The 16,922-nt window shown below is 37.3% G+C and overlaps 1 protein-coding gene across 1 annotated transcript in view; it reads right to left on the bottom strand.

Moving 5' to 3' along the window:
• Positions 1-257: 257 nt before the first annotated feature.
• The window catches only part of LOC125665378 (kiSS-1 receptor-like), a 39,117-nt gene continuing 22,452 nt past the window's right edge, over positions 258-16,922 (bottom strand). The window contains exons 3-4 of the mRNA XM_056151117.1: positions 14,305-14,534; positions 258-2,739 (exon numbers count right to left, since the gene is read on the bottom strand). Coding sequence (XP_056007092.1) covers positions 2,317-2,739; positions 14,305-14,534 — 653 coding nt within the window. The 3' untranslated portion in view covers positions 258-2,316. The remainder of the gene's footprint in view (positions 2,740-14,304; positions 14,535-16,922) is intronic.

The following is a 16,922-nucleotide window of genomic DNA, read 5'->3' as shown; positions in this document are numbered from 1 at the left end:
GTACAAATATCGGTTATGCTTTTAAACTTGTGCAACTTCAGGTAAGTAGGTAGATAAATATGTAGGTAGGTAGAGCGGTTAGGTATATGTACATGTAGGTAGGTAATTCCCTGTCCGATAAACTAAAGTTTATTTCATAGTTTTCGCAGGAGGGGGTGAAAGCGGGGATGACCCTTTAGAGCGAGACTTCAAGAGGGTGATATGGCTCTAGAGTGAGTCTTCTGGGGGTAAGGTTTATTCTAGAGCAATTCTGCTGGGGGGAAGGCTCACTCTGGAGCTAGACTTCCGGGGGGGGGGGGTCACTCTAGAGCCAAACTTCCGCAGGGGGAAGACTCACTATAGAGCCAGACTTCCGGAGCGAAGTCTCACTATGGAGGGAAGTCTGGCTCTATAACACCGGCTGTTTTACTTTTTCGAGACGATAACCCTGCTAGATAATGAAAATGGCAGATCTGTTCCCTCGTAACTACATGTAATTACTTCATAATTATATAGATTTATTGTTTTCAACTTTTGAAGAATTTAACATCATCTGTGCCACTTTCATCTTTTTTCTGTCACCCTGATCCAGTCCCTATGCACATTACGTCACACGGCGTGGATATGAATGATTTATCGTATGAGTGATATCCACGGGATAAAGAGGTAAATATGTGATAACAGAAGTTGCAGCGACCTGCGCAATTGTGCTCAAAAGCTGAGGAGCCAACTTCCCTAAAAATGAACACAAAAGCATGCACTTATTCCCACCATCCAATGTGTCCTGCAATGTGGGCAGTATTAGTCTCGCTACGACAGTTCTAGTATATTTCGCACTTTGCGATATTTGTTGAGCGTTTACGACTGCCCCTCCCCTCTCTACATCTACATATTGTTGTCGAGTGATACCATTTGACATTTTACTACTACATCGATGTTTAAGACGTTCTTTTTTCAAAACCACAAAGGCTGTTAAACAGGTATGATATGCACGGTCTGATTGTAACACAATTTGCCGTATATACCATTCAGATCATTAATAAAAACCCTAAAACAAATGCTGAAAAAGAAATAGATACATGTTCAAACATATCTATTTTAATTTCTAAAGATGACATTTCATATATACTTGAACAACATGCATTATAATTACATTCGGACTGTTCGGGCTGTTTGTAGATCATGTGGTCAGCATAGTGTCTATGTATATAGAATATATTCATTCATCTTCATTTGAAATACACCAATCAGTTTTTAGAATATAATATACCAAAAAAAAAAAAAAAAAAAAAAAAAACCCACATGATTGTTTTACTACAGGTACATGTAAATATCTACCTTTTTCATCCACACTAAACATCAGTTTTGATACTTGTATATACATCTTGAAGGGGAGCTTTAACAAGCAATTCACGGGTTGGGACCTGATTACCGATTGCTTGTAAAGCTCTGCATTCACATTCTACAATCTACATGTAAGTACAATATACATATCTTAAATATACTACACTTTGAATCAGCTCTAAGTAGCCTGAATTCAAGTATTTGTGTATTGAAGGGAGACGGGGAGTAATCGGCGAGCTTATTTTGTTCATTTCGTGCTCACTATGAGAACATCCGGGTGAGCAGGGAGGTTACTTTGACGCATATCTTGTCAGTTTCCTTTAGACCCAATATGAATATGCAAAATTTACAGCACTTTCGGAGGGAAAAAAAAAAGGTTTTGAGTACAAGTTTTGCGGGTCATGAATCTTTGGTAAACGATCACAATACTTAAACTTTTAAATCCTCATTAAGTAAACCTATCATTTTAGACATTTGATATCATAGACATATAATACAAAAAGACAAATATAGAACTCTAAAAGACGACAAGCAAGCACGTCAAGCTAGTCTGGTAGTTTCCTTCTGTAAGTTAAAGCTTACATGTACATATTTATGATCCCTACCACAGGTAACTCCGGATCTTACAGAATTAATATATACCCGTTACACTGTACATGATAATTCACCTTAAAGTATGCAACAGTATCAAATCAAAATAACAATGTTTTAAATGAGGGCAAAAACATTAGGAAAAATCGTAAACGTAACTGCTACAAATCTGATATTGCCCCAAAATAAAAAACGGAATAACATAGGCAATATACACCTGCATAAGAATAGTTTTATATCAAACAGTGCGGACATAGTGCACAACAATTTTGTTCCGGCAAAATTAAATGACGTCCCACTGCATACACGTATCACGTGATTGTCACAACGTCCCACTGCATACACGTATCACGTGATTGCAGCAATCTTCTGATTTTCCCAGCATGCCTAGAAAATCTCGTATCACAGAGAGCACTGAGTGGTGGCCATGCTTTCTACTCCACCGCGAGTTGTCATGACGGCCTTGTCGATCATTGTGCTAGTCTCTGGGTGGTTTTCCTTCGGTTCTTTCGCACATTGACAATATTTACTAGCGGAAGGAAATTTCTTATGGAAAGCCTTTCGAACACCTTCGTTCATAAACGCGTAAACAAAGGGGTTAACACAGGAGTTAGCGTATGATAACGTGTGAGCAAAAATTTTGAATTTCAATAAAGCAGGAATTTGAGGAAAGTCTGGATCAAATTTATACCACAAGGTGAAAAACTGTATTGGGAGCCAGCACCAAGCAAACAGGAGAATGACGATGGCTACCATCCTTGTCACTCGCTTTTTTCTTCTGAGCTGCCCCGCACTCCTTAACGGCACTGTTCCGTTGGCGTCAGACTGCGGAGAAAAGGAGAACAATTCAAAACAAGATGTACTGTGAGCAATGCTCACTAAGAATACCCCCCGCTTACCCCAATCCCCCAAAGGGTGTTGTTAATAGGTATAAATGACCTCTTTCCTGAGTGTAAATATATGGTATGCCTTTGTAGAAGAAAATGGAAGATATAGTCCGAACACAAATCCATGGCATAAACCTATAATTTTGACCTTGAGATCAAAGGTCAAGGTCATAAAGAGGTCATGAATGTACATGACACATAGTCTCATAGTGATACACCCATGTCTTATGGTATGCCTATGTCAAAACCCTATAATCAATTTTGATCTTGAGGTCAAAGTTCAAGGTCATATAGAGGTCATGAAGGTACTCGACACATTGTCTCATGGTGATACACTCATATGTCAAATATGGCATGCCTATGTCAAAGAACAAAGAAGTTATGACCCGGACACGAATCTGCACAGACAGACGGACGGACGGACAGACAGACAGAGTGATTCCTATATACCCCCCAGAACTTCGTTCGGGGGGGGGGGGGTATGATAATGCAATACATTCATCAACTGTTCTTCAAAGGAGACGGACATCTTGATACACCATATTTCATCTTTATACGTACATGTACATTACAAGTCCTGTACATGTACATTACAAGTCCTATACAGTATGTATTTACAAATGGCACAAAGTTCCTTGACATAAGCAATCATGTGATCGTCGACTGTTCGCGTTGAGTGTCATTAGAAACTCATGATATACTGACCCCTCAAATAAGTAAAAAACAAAACAATTGTCAGTATCAACCCTTTGTAATAGAAGTTCATACTTTGTGAGGTTGCTAAGTATTGGTCCTGAAGACAGTCAATAATCAATGATTAGATTACAAACTACAACAACATTATTTATTACAACCACACAGCGTTGAACGAAGGTTATATTGGCAAGGTCACTGGTGAATATTCGTATGACTTTATAGAGTGGACGGATATTACATGACTCGTATAATGGAATAATCAGATTATGTGGCATGACCTTGGATTACTGTCAATTTGCCAAAGTCAAGGTCATTGGTAAATATTTGTTTCTGGTCATAACTTTATAGAGAAAAGGGATAAGGCAAGGTTGTTTATTTTGATTTGAACCATAATCGTTTGACTAAGTTTAAGTTTACTTTTAATTAAGATCATGGTTTTGTTAAAGAGAAAACATTAGAAGCGTCACGCTTGACTTCTCGGAGTTTGAACATTCTACCCATGACACCAACAGTATACAATAAAACACGCTTATAACATTCACACTTGTAACGAATTGATGCTTATTCCTATTAGAGGAAAATTGTATGGAATATAATGAAGTTTTGTTATAACGAAGCGTTTTTCGCAATCGCCGTGTTTTACTGATTAAATATTGTTTAATGTCCCTCTCTCGAGTCTTTCACTCATACATGTATGGACACGTCCGGGTTTTACTGATTAACCTCTCTCGAGTCTTTCATTCATACATGTATGGACACGTCCGGGTTTTACTGATTAACCTCTCTCGAGTCTTTTACTCATACATGTATGGACACGTCCGGGTTTTACTGATTAACCTCTCTCGAGTCTTTTACTCATACATGTATGGACACGTCCGGGTTTTACTGATTAACCTCTCTCGAGTCTTTCATTCATACATGTATGGACACGTCCGGGTTTTACTGATTAACCTCTCTCGAGTCTTTCACTCATACATGTATGGACACGTCCGGGTTTTACTGATTAACCTCTCTCGAGTCTTTCACTCATACATGTATGGACACGTCCAGGTTTTACTGATTAACCTCTCTCGAGTCTTTCACTCATACATGTATGGACACGTCCGGGTTTTACTGATTAACCTCTCTCGAGTCTTTCACTCATACATGTATGGACACGTCCGGGTTTTACTGATTAACCTCTCTCGAGTCTTTCACTCATACATGTATGGACACGTCCGGGTTTTACTGATTAACCTCTCTCGAGTCTTTCACTCATACATGTATGGACACGTCCGGGTTTTACTGTATATGTCACTTTTTTCTGATAAGTTGAGTGTGTATGATACCCAAATGAACATGAAGACCCATGGGCCTCTTCAAAACTTTGCAGTTTTCAAATCATCATACATTTATGGAAACCACCGCGGTGGTCTAGAGGTAGAGCTTTCACCCCGCACGCGGAAGGTCGGGGATCGAATCCCGGCCGCGACAGACTTTTTTTTAAGTCGATAAAGCAGGCAGAGACAGTTCTCAATCACCATACCCTCGGCATAAGGTGTGAATGTCACGAGTCCTCGGAGATGACGTTAAAAACGGATGTCCCGTGTCCCAGTAGGTGTGACACGCTAAAGAACCCTCACTGATTGATTAAATATTGTTTAACGTCTCTCTTTCATGACCGTGAGCGCCGAGCACAGGCCTAAATTTAAAGCCATTCATCAGTCTTGCTGACGTTTCCATATGACTGAAAAATTCTCAAGAGGGACGTTCAACGAGGGACGTTCAACAAGACACAATCAATCAATACATTTATGGATTTACATGCATACAGAATTTAAAGACCAAGTTAGTATTTAAAAATCAACAAAATGTATTCCAAGGAGAGAGGAACTTTTCAAACATCTAAAGGAAAATAAAATTAATTATGTATCAAAGCCATTCCGTCGTGTTTCTTTTTTAAAATTAAATATTGATTTGGTTTCAGTAAATTTGCATAGTAAGCAATGGTTCGATAAATTTATATAATGATTTATTTACTATATGCGGGTACTCTGATGTTAAGCAAAAAATGTATATTGAGCAGCTTTACAGAGTTTACGTCAGAAAATTTTACTTTTAGCATAATATTTGGATCATAAACATTTATAAATGCAAATAAAACGACTACCTATCGGACTTTGTTTCAATGATAACAGATTGAAAAGATTTATTTCATTTATGCGATTTGTCATTTCGATTTATAACTGTACAATTTTTGAACATTTTCACGAATTAAGAAATGAAACTTATAATTCTTTATTTGATATATGCATCAAATAAAGAATTATAAGTTTTATTTCTTATCATTTAATTATATTCTTAAAATAGAAAAACAAATAGTTTCTCTCATCAAAAAGCTTGAATTAACGTTTTTGAAATGGCGCGTAGGAATACCTATACGTAACAATGAAAACAACAACAAAACTGGCTGTGCGTTCGGGTGAGATAGAGTTACTGTGCAGAATTAAATGGATTATACGACAAATTAAAGGTGCAATGGTTAAAAGCTGAATTAGATATAAAGGAAGAGAACAAGTTGTGAATGGATGTATGCAGCATTGCATTCGAAACGTTGAACACTGGTTGTATCGTAGGAACGGTGAAATGCGACTCGGCTCCATTTCAATATCAAGTAAAAAGTTAAACACCTCTTCATCTGAATTGCTCTTGTTGACTGAGCCCTATATGACGCAGTTAAATTTCATTAATATTTACCAGATCAAATGTCGCTGCTTGCTCCGTCATGTTATCGAACTCGTAAAGCAGACGATTCATACCGTAATCTGTCTACTTCTACATGTACCAGTCAGTGCCCTACGTCATGATCAAGTTGACTATTCTGCCACGTCATCACTTAAAGCCTATGTGTGTTGTTTCTTTAAATTAATTTGTATTTTATTCACATCTTTGATTGTGCTTATTTTTGATAGCATATCAAACGAATACATTTCGTTTACAATGCATGTGGGGAAATTCCCATTCTATAAATAGCGCTGAAATTAGAACGGCCGTTAGGGGAAGACGCATTCCCGAGAAAAGTAGTCCCGCGTGCTTAGTGCAGATGAACTCCGGACGAAATTTGTTTTTGACACAAATCAAACGAATTTTCCATCCAATCAGCATCGTTATTAAGTCATCACTTTAAAAGTTATTAAATGATCAAAATATGATTCCAACCCAAAAATGATAAACTAGTTATATTTATTTGTCGAGCATTGTAGTACCACATTTTCTCCAGATTGATTTAAATAATTTTACTATCAAGGAATATGGATCAAGCTGACGATCGATGAAGGTGATGTTAGAACTTTATCAAATGATATCTAAAAATAATATGACCTTAGACACAAAAACAAATGTGATTAATTAGAATACCTATGGATGCCTACATGTACAGTGTACCTTAGAAATGAAAAAAAAATCAAGATTTTTTTTTTTAGATTTAATATCAAGGGGAAAACAAATTGATGCAATATTTATATCTTCAATTTCCGGGTTTTCTACAGTCCCGTGTCTCCTCATTAGCGACACACTTTTTCATTGTGACGTCATGAAGTGTGAAGTGCACCTCAGTTATCTCCATATTGTTGTAAACCTTACATTAATCAATTTTCTACAAAACCGCGGAAATTCCAAATGATACCCCCCCCCCTCCCCCGTGAAATCGAGTTATTTGTTCACTACCCTAATGGAGAACAGTGCCGTCTGCTAGTTAATTGATAGAATGTGACGAAATATTTAAGGGTTTTCGGAATCTTATAGTGAATATTAGCGCTAGCTGGGTGCTAAACATTTACACCCAACAAGTGTAATTCTCACCAATGTAAGTTCAATAACTTCTTTATTACATTGCTGAGCCACAACTTGTGTGTTTTATGTTGATAATATTTTATCTATTTTCTCGTAAAGTATAGAAACTGAAACACATCGGTGCCGATCTGAATGCCTGCACGTTTTAAACGTTCACCCAAATGTATTGATCAACACTGGTGCAATGTTCATACCATAAGATCAAACCCTGGTCCTTAACAGCAAATTAAAGTAATTCCACTCCTCTAGAATTATAGGTTCAATCTTATGTTTGATTCTTCAAATAATATATCTTAGTATTAAACAAATAAAAATAATGAAGTATGTTGCGGTATTCATTAAATTTGTATCAATTAGCACGATATACCTGTTGTCAACGTCAGAAAAACTATACAAAATGTTTGTGAAAAATAAAGGAAATCTACCGCATAATGGACTTGATAAATGATTTAACGAAAACAGTTACTGACCTTGGATGCAATATTTTGAAACATGATCATTCATACATAACTTCGAGTTTTGAAATATTTTATGGTAAAGAAGATTTTTGACAACAATTGAAAAAAACTCCAACGAAATTTATATTCCTGTCATGCATAAATCTAATTAAATCTTTAATTTCGCTAAATATTATGACGTCACACGAAGGTGGAAATACCTTAAGAACACTATTATACAGTTATTGGCTGGGTTCTTGGACAACAGCTGTTTTGTTTGACCATAGAACGAATCTGTAGTACGGCTTCGGGCAACAAAGCCATTGAAGGGTTCGAGGACACAGTCTATAACTGTTTTGTTATACACCTTCATTTTGGGTTGTTTTTACTAGATGGTTTGTTGACTGAACTTTGAACAGGACTGTGTGATTGCGTACATATATCACCGTACCCACTAGTTTAAAAGAAAACACACCCAATATCGCGATTATTAATTATATTTTTCATGTATCTGCTCTGCCTTTTATCTAATAAATTCTGTATTTCATCATCAGTCAAATCAGTGAACATCGCCATTACTTAAACAAATCAACAGACTAAGAATCACGTGACTTGCGTATAGCAGCTTTAACAAAAATAAAATAGAAATAAGTAAACTTCATTTTATACAATTTATTCTAAAAAAAAAAAAAAAAGAAAAAAAAAAAAGATGAACAAATAATTTTTCAATGTTCTCACTGTCCCTAATTTGAAGATTTAATTGAATTCCATCTTCCGTTGCTGTCGCAAAATGTGCATCCGCCATTTCTCTTTATCCAAACGACACGAAAAGATAACTCGAGTTAGAGCCATATGAAGTGATCGGTCAACTGTCTTTTGTAACAGTTCCCGGTCCAACAGTCGCCAGAACAGTCGAAATGTTGGACTGTCGTTCGTAAGGAACTCCTTATAGGAGTATAACAAATCATAATAATTAATTCATTTTTAGTGCCTGATTGAAGTCTGTAGAATTTCGTAATATTTCATTCATTATATATTATTAGCCATAATATCATACATATATAATACATGATGGTCAATTAATGTCTTGAAATAAAAGTGATATTTTGAGCGAGTCTAATCATATTCATATTTTAGATCCAAGGCAAATCTCTTTTATGTTAAAAACAATTACTGTAACAATGTATTCTGCTAATCCAGCAAAACAATACCAAAAAAGTGAAGATGACGAACAGTGATCAATCTCACCAGAATTAGGAGTAGGTCAAACACGGACCCCTGGACACACCAGAGGTGGGATCATGTGCCTAGGAGGAGTAAACATCCCCTGTTGACCGGTCACACCCGCCGTGAATTTTATACCTTGATCAGATACATTGTAAACGATTGGTTGCATATTGTTACTTCCTGCTCGAGAACCTTCACTCACATGGAGACGTTACCAGTGCCGGTGAAGGGCTATGGCACTTACAGCCTTTGAGCAGGGAAGAGTCTTTATCGTGACACATCTGCTGTGACACGGGGCCTCTTATTTTGCGGTCTCATCCAAAGGACCGCCCCATTTTGTCGCCTCTTACGAGACATAAGGGCCACTGGGGACGTATTCTAACCCGGATCCCCACGGGACCAGGTAAACGGAGTAATCAGGATGTAAAGAACGGTCCAACGATCGGTATGAAACACGTCAGCTCTACAGCATTTGACCAAATGACTGGTTGTATCAAATAAGATTTTATCAATACCGATATTAGTTCATTTCATGCCAGGAACAGGGACGTGTCTGCGTGGCGGTTGTACATTGTATATTTGACGTCACGATGTAAACTTTGAAAGCATGACGACGTCACAACATATGAGAACGCACAAAAGCCTTTTGGATCACCTTTGCTGGGTTATTAAAGATAGTTTTTGTCAGATAAAGCACGTAATTTGAGGGTACTTGATAAATACAGTCAACTCTCAATAAAGCGCCACCTTTTGTTCATTTAAATTGATGGCGTTTAACGAATTTGGCGATGAATTGAATTTCCGCCATCTTGGGAAGAAAGAGTTATTTTGAAAAAAAAAACAAAAAACAACCTTGTCCAGTGTCGGTATTTAGCGCACATGCTGTTTCCTGGCAGGTGAACCGTGATTAACTGGACGAGGAACAACAAGAATTTCATCTTTTGCAGTCTTTTTATGGACTTTTCCCATAAAACAGTAAAATAATATGTGACTTTCAATTGCGTACCTTTTGGATAGTTTCCATGGTATGTTTAATAATAATAAGTTGCTTATTTTCTTTGACATTCAAGAGAAACCTCTTTCCTGGCGAAACCATAGCTAAACTGAAATATTTTCTAACGATGTGAAAACAACAAAATTACAATTCATATTAAATATTTTTCTTGTTTATATAATAGAGTAATTACTGGAACTCTTCTGCCCGGGTGTACGCCGGAGATCGATCATGACAAATTTGGTCAGTGAGACCACATGCACCCACGGCAGTTTATCGAGATGATAAGCACTTTAAAATAGACTTTTGTAATACAAACACCGTGGCAAATGGCGATAGCGAATTTGTCGTTTTATCGAGAATTTTAGATAATAGAAAAATGTTCTTTGAAAAATTCGGCGTTATACCGAAAATGAATGGAGTGGCGATAATTCGAGAGTTAACTGTAACGATATTGTTATCGGATATGTACAGCATTATAGGAAGTGTGAATTTTTGCTCTTGTGATTTGTCTGCTTCCTCTATACATATTGTAGTTACAGATCGATACATCATGTTTAGTGATAGTCTGAAGTATCAGTTTGAACGAGAGTACATGTTACATCAATTAGGGTGTTGAACTAACTGTGAGAAATAGAATTGTAATTGTATTTCGGGAGCAGTGTACGAACCTCATAAATAAATCAGACGGACTAGAACTGAGAAGGGCTGCAAACCTGACTAAAACCTAACAACCTAGCAAAAACTGCCATCCCTATTAAAAACCAACAACATAGCAAAATATGCCAGCCCTACTAAAACCCAACAACATAGCAAAATCTGCCAGCCCAACCTAGCAAAATCTGCCAGCCCTACTAAAACCCAACAACCTAGCAAAATCTGTCAGCCCTACTAAAACCCAACAACCTAGCAAAATGTGCCAGCCCTACTAAAACTCAACAACCTAGCAAAATCTGCCAGCCCTACTAAAACCCAACAACCTAGCAAAATCTGCCAGCCCTACTAAAACCCAACAACCTAGCAAAATCTGCCAGCCCTACTAAAACCCAACAACCCAGCAAAATCTGCCAGCCCTACTAAAATCCAACAACCCAGCAAAATCTGCCAGCCCTACTAAAACCCAACAACCTAGCAAACTCTGCGAGCCCTACTAAAACCCAACAACCCAGCAAAATCTGCCAGCCCTACTAAAACCCAACAACCCAGCAAAATCTGCCAGCCCTACTAAAACCCAACAACCTAGCAAACTCTGCCAGCCCTACTAAAACCCAACAACCTAGCAAACTCTGTCAGCCCTACTAAAACCCAACAACCTAGCAAAATCTGTCAGCCCTACTAAAACCCAACAACCTAGCAAAATCTGTCAGCCCTACTAAAATCCAACAACCTAGCAAAATCTGTCAGCCCTACTAAAACCCAACAACCTAGCAAAATCTGTCAGCCCTACTAAAACCCAACAACTTAGCAAAATTGGGGAATGTGGTAAATATATGCCTTTTCACTGGTTGATTGATTGTATATTGTTAAACGTCCCTCTCGAGCATCACTGATATGGAGATGTCGTCATTGCCGGTGAAGGGCTACAAAATTTAGGCCTATGTTCGGCGCTTACGATCTCTGAGCAGGGAGGGATCTTTATCATGTCACACCTGCTGTGACACGGGGTCTAGGTTTTTGCAGTTTCATCCGAAAGATCGCCCTATTTAGTCGTCTCTCACGACAAGCAAAGTGTACTGAGGAATCGGATCATTACCTTTAAATTCTATTACAGTCATCTGAAATTATCTCAAGTTACTGCATGGCATAAAAAGTGCTACATGTATTATCTTATCAATATTAAACAACTCTATAGAGACAAAGTCGATCCATCTGAAAAATCAAAAGACGTTTTCCTCTGCCAAATCAAAGCATCATGTATAACATTTATGAAAATCTACCAAAAGAAACTTAAGTTATAATGTGCCATAGAAAGTGCTGACGGACGGACTGACAGACAGGGAACCGCAATATGCTCTCTCTCTCTCTCTCTCTCTCTCTCTCTCTCTCTCTCTCTCTCTCTCTCTCTCTCTCTCTCTCTCTCGTTATGAATAGTAACTTAAAACCTGAAATGTTAGTTGAACATGTCATTTTCGTTGAAATAGAAGTACATACAAATGGCATAGATTTAAATTATCTCTCTATGCAACTTCACCTTTTTTTTTATACAGATGCAATCGATTTTCCGTTATCTAATTTCAGAATTTTTTCCTCATAATTTTTTATATTCCATGTATACATTATGTTAGATATGGAACCTCGGAGACGTCTTGTCAGAACGAGTTACCTTGTATTTACGAATAAGTCATGCACATTTTCTGGGTTGTCTATTTTTTTGGTACATATAACATTGGTTTTATTAGATTAATATCATGTGACATCGTTGGTTATCAGTGATAACGAGTCAGATGAAAAGACGGATTGGCAATTAGGAATGGGAATCGAAAACAGAAAATACATGTATCAAAATAAATAATGAAATAGCTAAAATTAATATCCAACGATATTTCTAATATTTCAATATTTATACCAAGAGTTTATTTTAAGCCTATACGTGCTCTGTGTGTGTTCTGTATTTCGCGGTACGGTATTTTTTCTTTACCTTTTACTAATCAAATTTGGTCCTGTTTACTTCTCAAATGTCGTAATATTTGTATTATATAGTGCAAGATACACACGGTGAAACCATACCAACGATAGAGACCCTTGTAACATTGCAACCACATAAAAAAAACAAAAAAAACAACGAACTTTTCAAATCATAGGAACTAAAAAACACTCATTACTCCTGGGACACTAGTGATCACGTGACTGTGTCAATACTCCTAATGGAGAAAGCAAGTTTTATACTTCTCACCAGGAGGCGGGGCCTCATTGTGACGTCACATACTCACATGATCAACTCATACCAGTATGACTTTTATGAAATGCTGTGTCGGAATGTACGTGTGATGTTTAACGAAACAATTGTTGTTTCATTTATGAGCGATACGTTTTGATTGTGAAAATTTTTTACAACTAATTGCATAAAATTTAACACTAGAGAAACTACAATCGAAATATTTGACACGGAAAATGTCGTACTTTTAAATATATAGGTAACGTAACCTTATTAAAGAAATAAGAAACATCCAAAAATATTGCTTTTTCAAATTCTAGATTGCAGGTGGGGTGGTTGAGCGATGTACAGTGCAGTGGCGGATTTAGAGGGGTAGGAGGCCCGGGTCCCCTCTTTTTCGCAAACATTTTACAAAATAATGTGAGTAAAACTCCAGATTAGACACCCAAAATGGCTGAGTATTTAAGCAAATACTTGACTTTAACATGTGGGCTCCCTCATTTCGGAAATCCTGGATCCGCCACTACAGTAGGGGTTTTCTTCGTTGCTCCGTCGGCCCTGCTTTGAAGTGAACCTTCATTCGTTGGAAAATTATTTTACTTTGGTTGTTTTCAACACGCATTATATAATGAATGTACGAAAGATCCAGACAGGTTCAGTCTTAGGGTGTGTCCTGAACACCTACCCCACCCTCTCGACTTTCACGAGACCTTATCTTACTTTGTTATCGAGTCAGGAAATGGTTTGTCATGCCCTCTGGTGAAAATTGTGAAATACCTTTAAGAACAGAAATTAATCGTTAATTGTTTATGAATTATTAACTAATAGATACAATCTCTGATATTGCTAGCAATCTGTTCACCACTGTTAAAAGACAGCCTGCTATGTACAGCCATACACATGGACATATAAATGAACACAATTGTCATTTTTGATCATGCACTGGTTTTTTGTTTTGTTTTTGTTGTTGTTGGTTTTTGTTTTGTTTTGTTGGTTTTTTTGTTGTTGTTTTTTTTTAATTTACCAATTACATATGTAAGTATCGATCAATCAGGATTTTAGACTTTTGACCCTCTGACCACAAAATCAATACGGACTGTGTTCTGAACATCTTACAGAGGGACACGCCATGATAAATCTACATGTATACCACCTTTGTAGGTGGAGAATTTGAAAACGATATTTATCCTCAACCTGCAACATTTCCTATTCCAAATAGCAATAGCACAGTTAAGTCACAAGTCTGTGGGGAAATATCACAATCATCATCATTCAACCGGCAAGTAACGAGTATGCAGAAACAACACTCACGGCCATGAAACAAAATTACTAGGATTATCAGCAAACTCTCTACTTTTCTCGTACACATGCCTTAATGGATATTCGTTATTACTGCTATGTGATACCAACATTGCTTCCAACAAGCATAGATTAATTACTTACTGTCTGTCTGTTATTCATCTTAGCCCCGCCTCTCCAAAGATGGAGCAAAATTCTGGAATAGCAAGCGATGATAGCAATAAGTGGAATGACGTATGACGTCATTACGACGGCAAGGGTGGCAACTTTGTCGATATTATGGTTCGGCCAATCCGGTCCACAGATAGTGTTGTTTTGACTGTCCACCTTCTCCTTATTGTAAACAGCAAACGGCAGTGACAGGACAATGGATACTATAGAAAAAAGAGACATATGGGCAACAATGCTCACAGACGTCTTGCGCTAACAAAAGTAAAAATTAATACGCAATTTTTCCAAATTGCCAAATAGTTATTTCCCTTTGTCGAACTCTTACGTGCAATGAGACGCAAAACATACTTTCGTCCACACGCGATGGGTACAAATGCTTATTGCTGCCTTCATATATTGCCTAAAGGCCGATTATCAGACATCATGCAACCACTCAAAGTGCCGAGACACAATATAAGTAAGTTTATGACTATTTAATAATGAAATAGCTAAAACAAAAATTGAGAATCACCATCTTTCTTTGATTAACATTTACTCATGCAGAAGAGGAAATAAAAAATAATTTCATATTTAATTTAATGGCCTAATTCAAACAAATATATATCCGATATGGTCCGTTTATTGTATACCAACGGCTGATATAAACAAAATCAAAACTTTCATCCGTTATTATATAGCTAGTCTAAAATATGTGTATACAGCTTGTACCCACCCAAGCGTTCAATAGAATACTGAACGTGCCTCCATCATGCACAGAAGGGCTGATATCTCGGAAGTTGCGTATTGAATACATGTACGTTAACTTGGAACTTAATCAAAAACCCCATCGTGTGAACTACATGTACATTGTATTTAATCTATACTCTTGTATAATCATTTTTACCCTGCATTTCCATGTAAAACCGATCTAGCCCGGGGCTTGTAATTTGAGCAAGCTTTTAAATGAAAATTAACGAGCAATTAAACAAAATGTTTTTATGATGTACTGTTGATCGGTCGCTCAGTGGTAAAGGGTTCGCTTCGTAACCGGGAGGTCGTGAGTTCGATTGATGGATTGTTTGTTTCACGTACCATCGAGAATTTACCACTCATATCGCTTAGCGCTAAGCATAGGTCTAACTCTGTGGTAGTTCACTTACAGCTGGTGACGTCTGAGTAAGAGTGAATGAAAGAAAAAGTGAGCAAGCGCATACACCCCACGCTCCAGTATTGCTTAACAATGCCTCACATAATGAATGGTAATGTTATGCATTACTGAAAGAACAGGACAGACGGGCTCTAAATTCAAAAGGGGGTATAGCTCCCAGAAAAATGATTGAATCAAAGTTTTCTAGGAATATGCACATCTACGTTATGTGTACTTATCATTCTATTGAACGGTCTCAGAGGAGTTGCGCTGAGAAGAACAGACGGGCTTGAAATTTTAAGTTTAAAAGGGGCATAAATCCCAGAAAAAAATTGTTGAATAAAAGTTTCCTGGGAACATGCATATCTACACAGTGTTTACTCATTAGCTACAAAGTTTCAAGAAATTCTGTCGACAGAGGAGTTGCGCCGACAAAAACAGGACAAACGGGCTCAAAATTTTAAGTTCAAAAGGGGAATAATTTCAAGAAAAATTATTGAATCAAAATTTCCTGGAAATAGGCACATTTTAACACAGTGTACCCTTATCAACTACAAAGTTTTACAAAATTCTGCTGAGCGGTCTCAGAGGTGTTGCGCTGACAAGAAAGGGAATGACAGGCTTGTTAAAAACATTATACCATCCGCAACTTCATTGGGTGGGGTATAGATATTCTCGACAGAGCGTATTTTACTAAACAGTCAACCAACCCTTTACCCAGGGGTTCATTCAAAAGTGACCTAGTTTCTAGGTCGCCTGAGTCACTCAGCGGACCTATTGCTATCGGTATGCAGCCGTCATCGTTGGTCGTCCGTTACCTAATAAACATTTTTAAGTTCTTGATAACAACCATTCCAATACTTTTCAAATTTGGTATGAATCATCTTTGGGACATAAATTGTAAATTTCAGGACTCCCGCACTCCTGGGGCCTTCAGAACGGGGCACAAACTGCCAAAATAACTGACCAAATTTCAATAATCTTCCCTACAACTGGACATCTGAAAGAAAGACTGAATGCATAGTCATGTAGAGCAGGGAGGTATCTACCAAAATTGTAAATTTCATGATCGTCGGGTTGACTCAAAGTTCGGGAGAAACTTGGCATAGAGTGTTCATGTTTATGTTGATTAAATTTTATGATCTCAGGGTAAGGGTTTTGGTTCCAGGGTGGTGCTGAAATTACATGTATCATAGTGATATTTAAAAAAATTCTTAAATGTTGCTGATACTGTATAAAACTGAATGCATATTTAGGGAAAATGGAAAGTGATGTACCAAAATTCTGAATTTCGCAACCACAGGGTTCTTACTCTAGGGCAGGTCAAAAATAGTCATATTGTGTAAATATTTATATAATTTAGATTATGTTTTGTAAAGTCTTCCATCAGTATGGACACATTCGGGAGACTTTGTGTTTTAAGAAAACATCTTTTATACTGTTGCTGAATATTAGAATTTAGATT

The sequence above is a fragment of the Ostrea edulis genome, chromosome 10, assembly GCF_947568905.1.
Source record: "Ostrea edulis chromosome 10, xbOstEdul1.1, whole genome shotgun sequence".
In the NCBI taxonomy this organism is placed as follows: Eukaryota; Metazoa; Mollusca; class Bivalvia; order Ostreida; family Ostreidae; genus Ostrea; species Ostrea edulis.
Note: the sequence above shows the minus strand (reverse complement) of the source record. Positions and strands in the feature narration are given on the sequence as shown.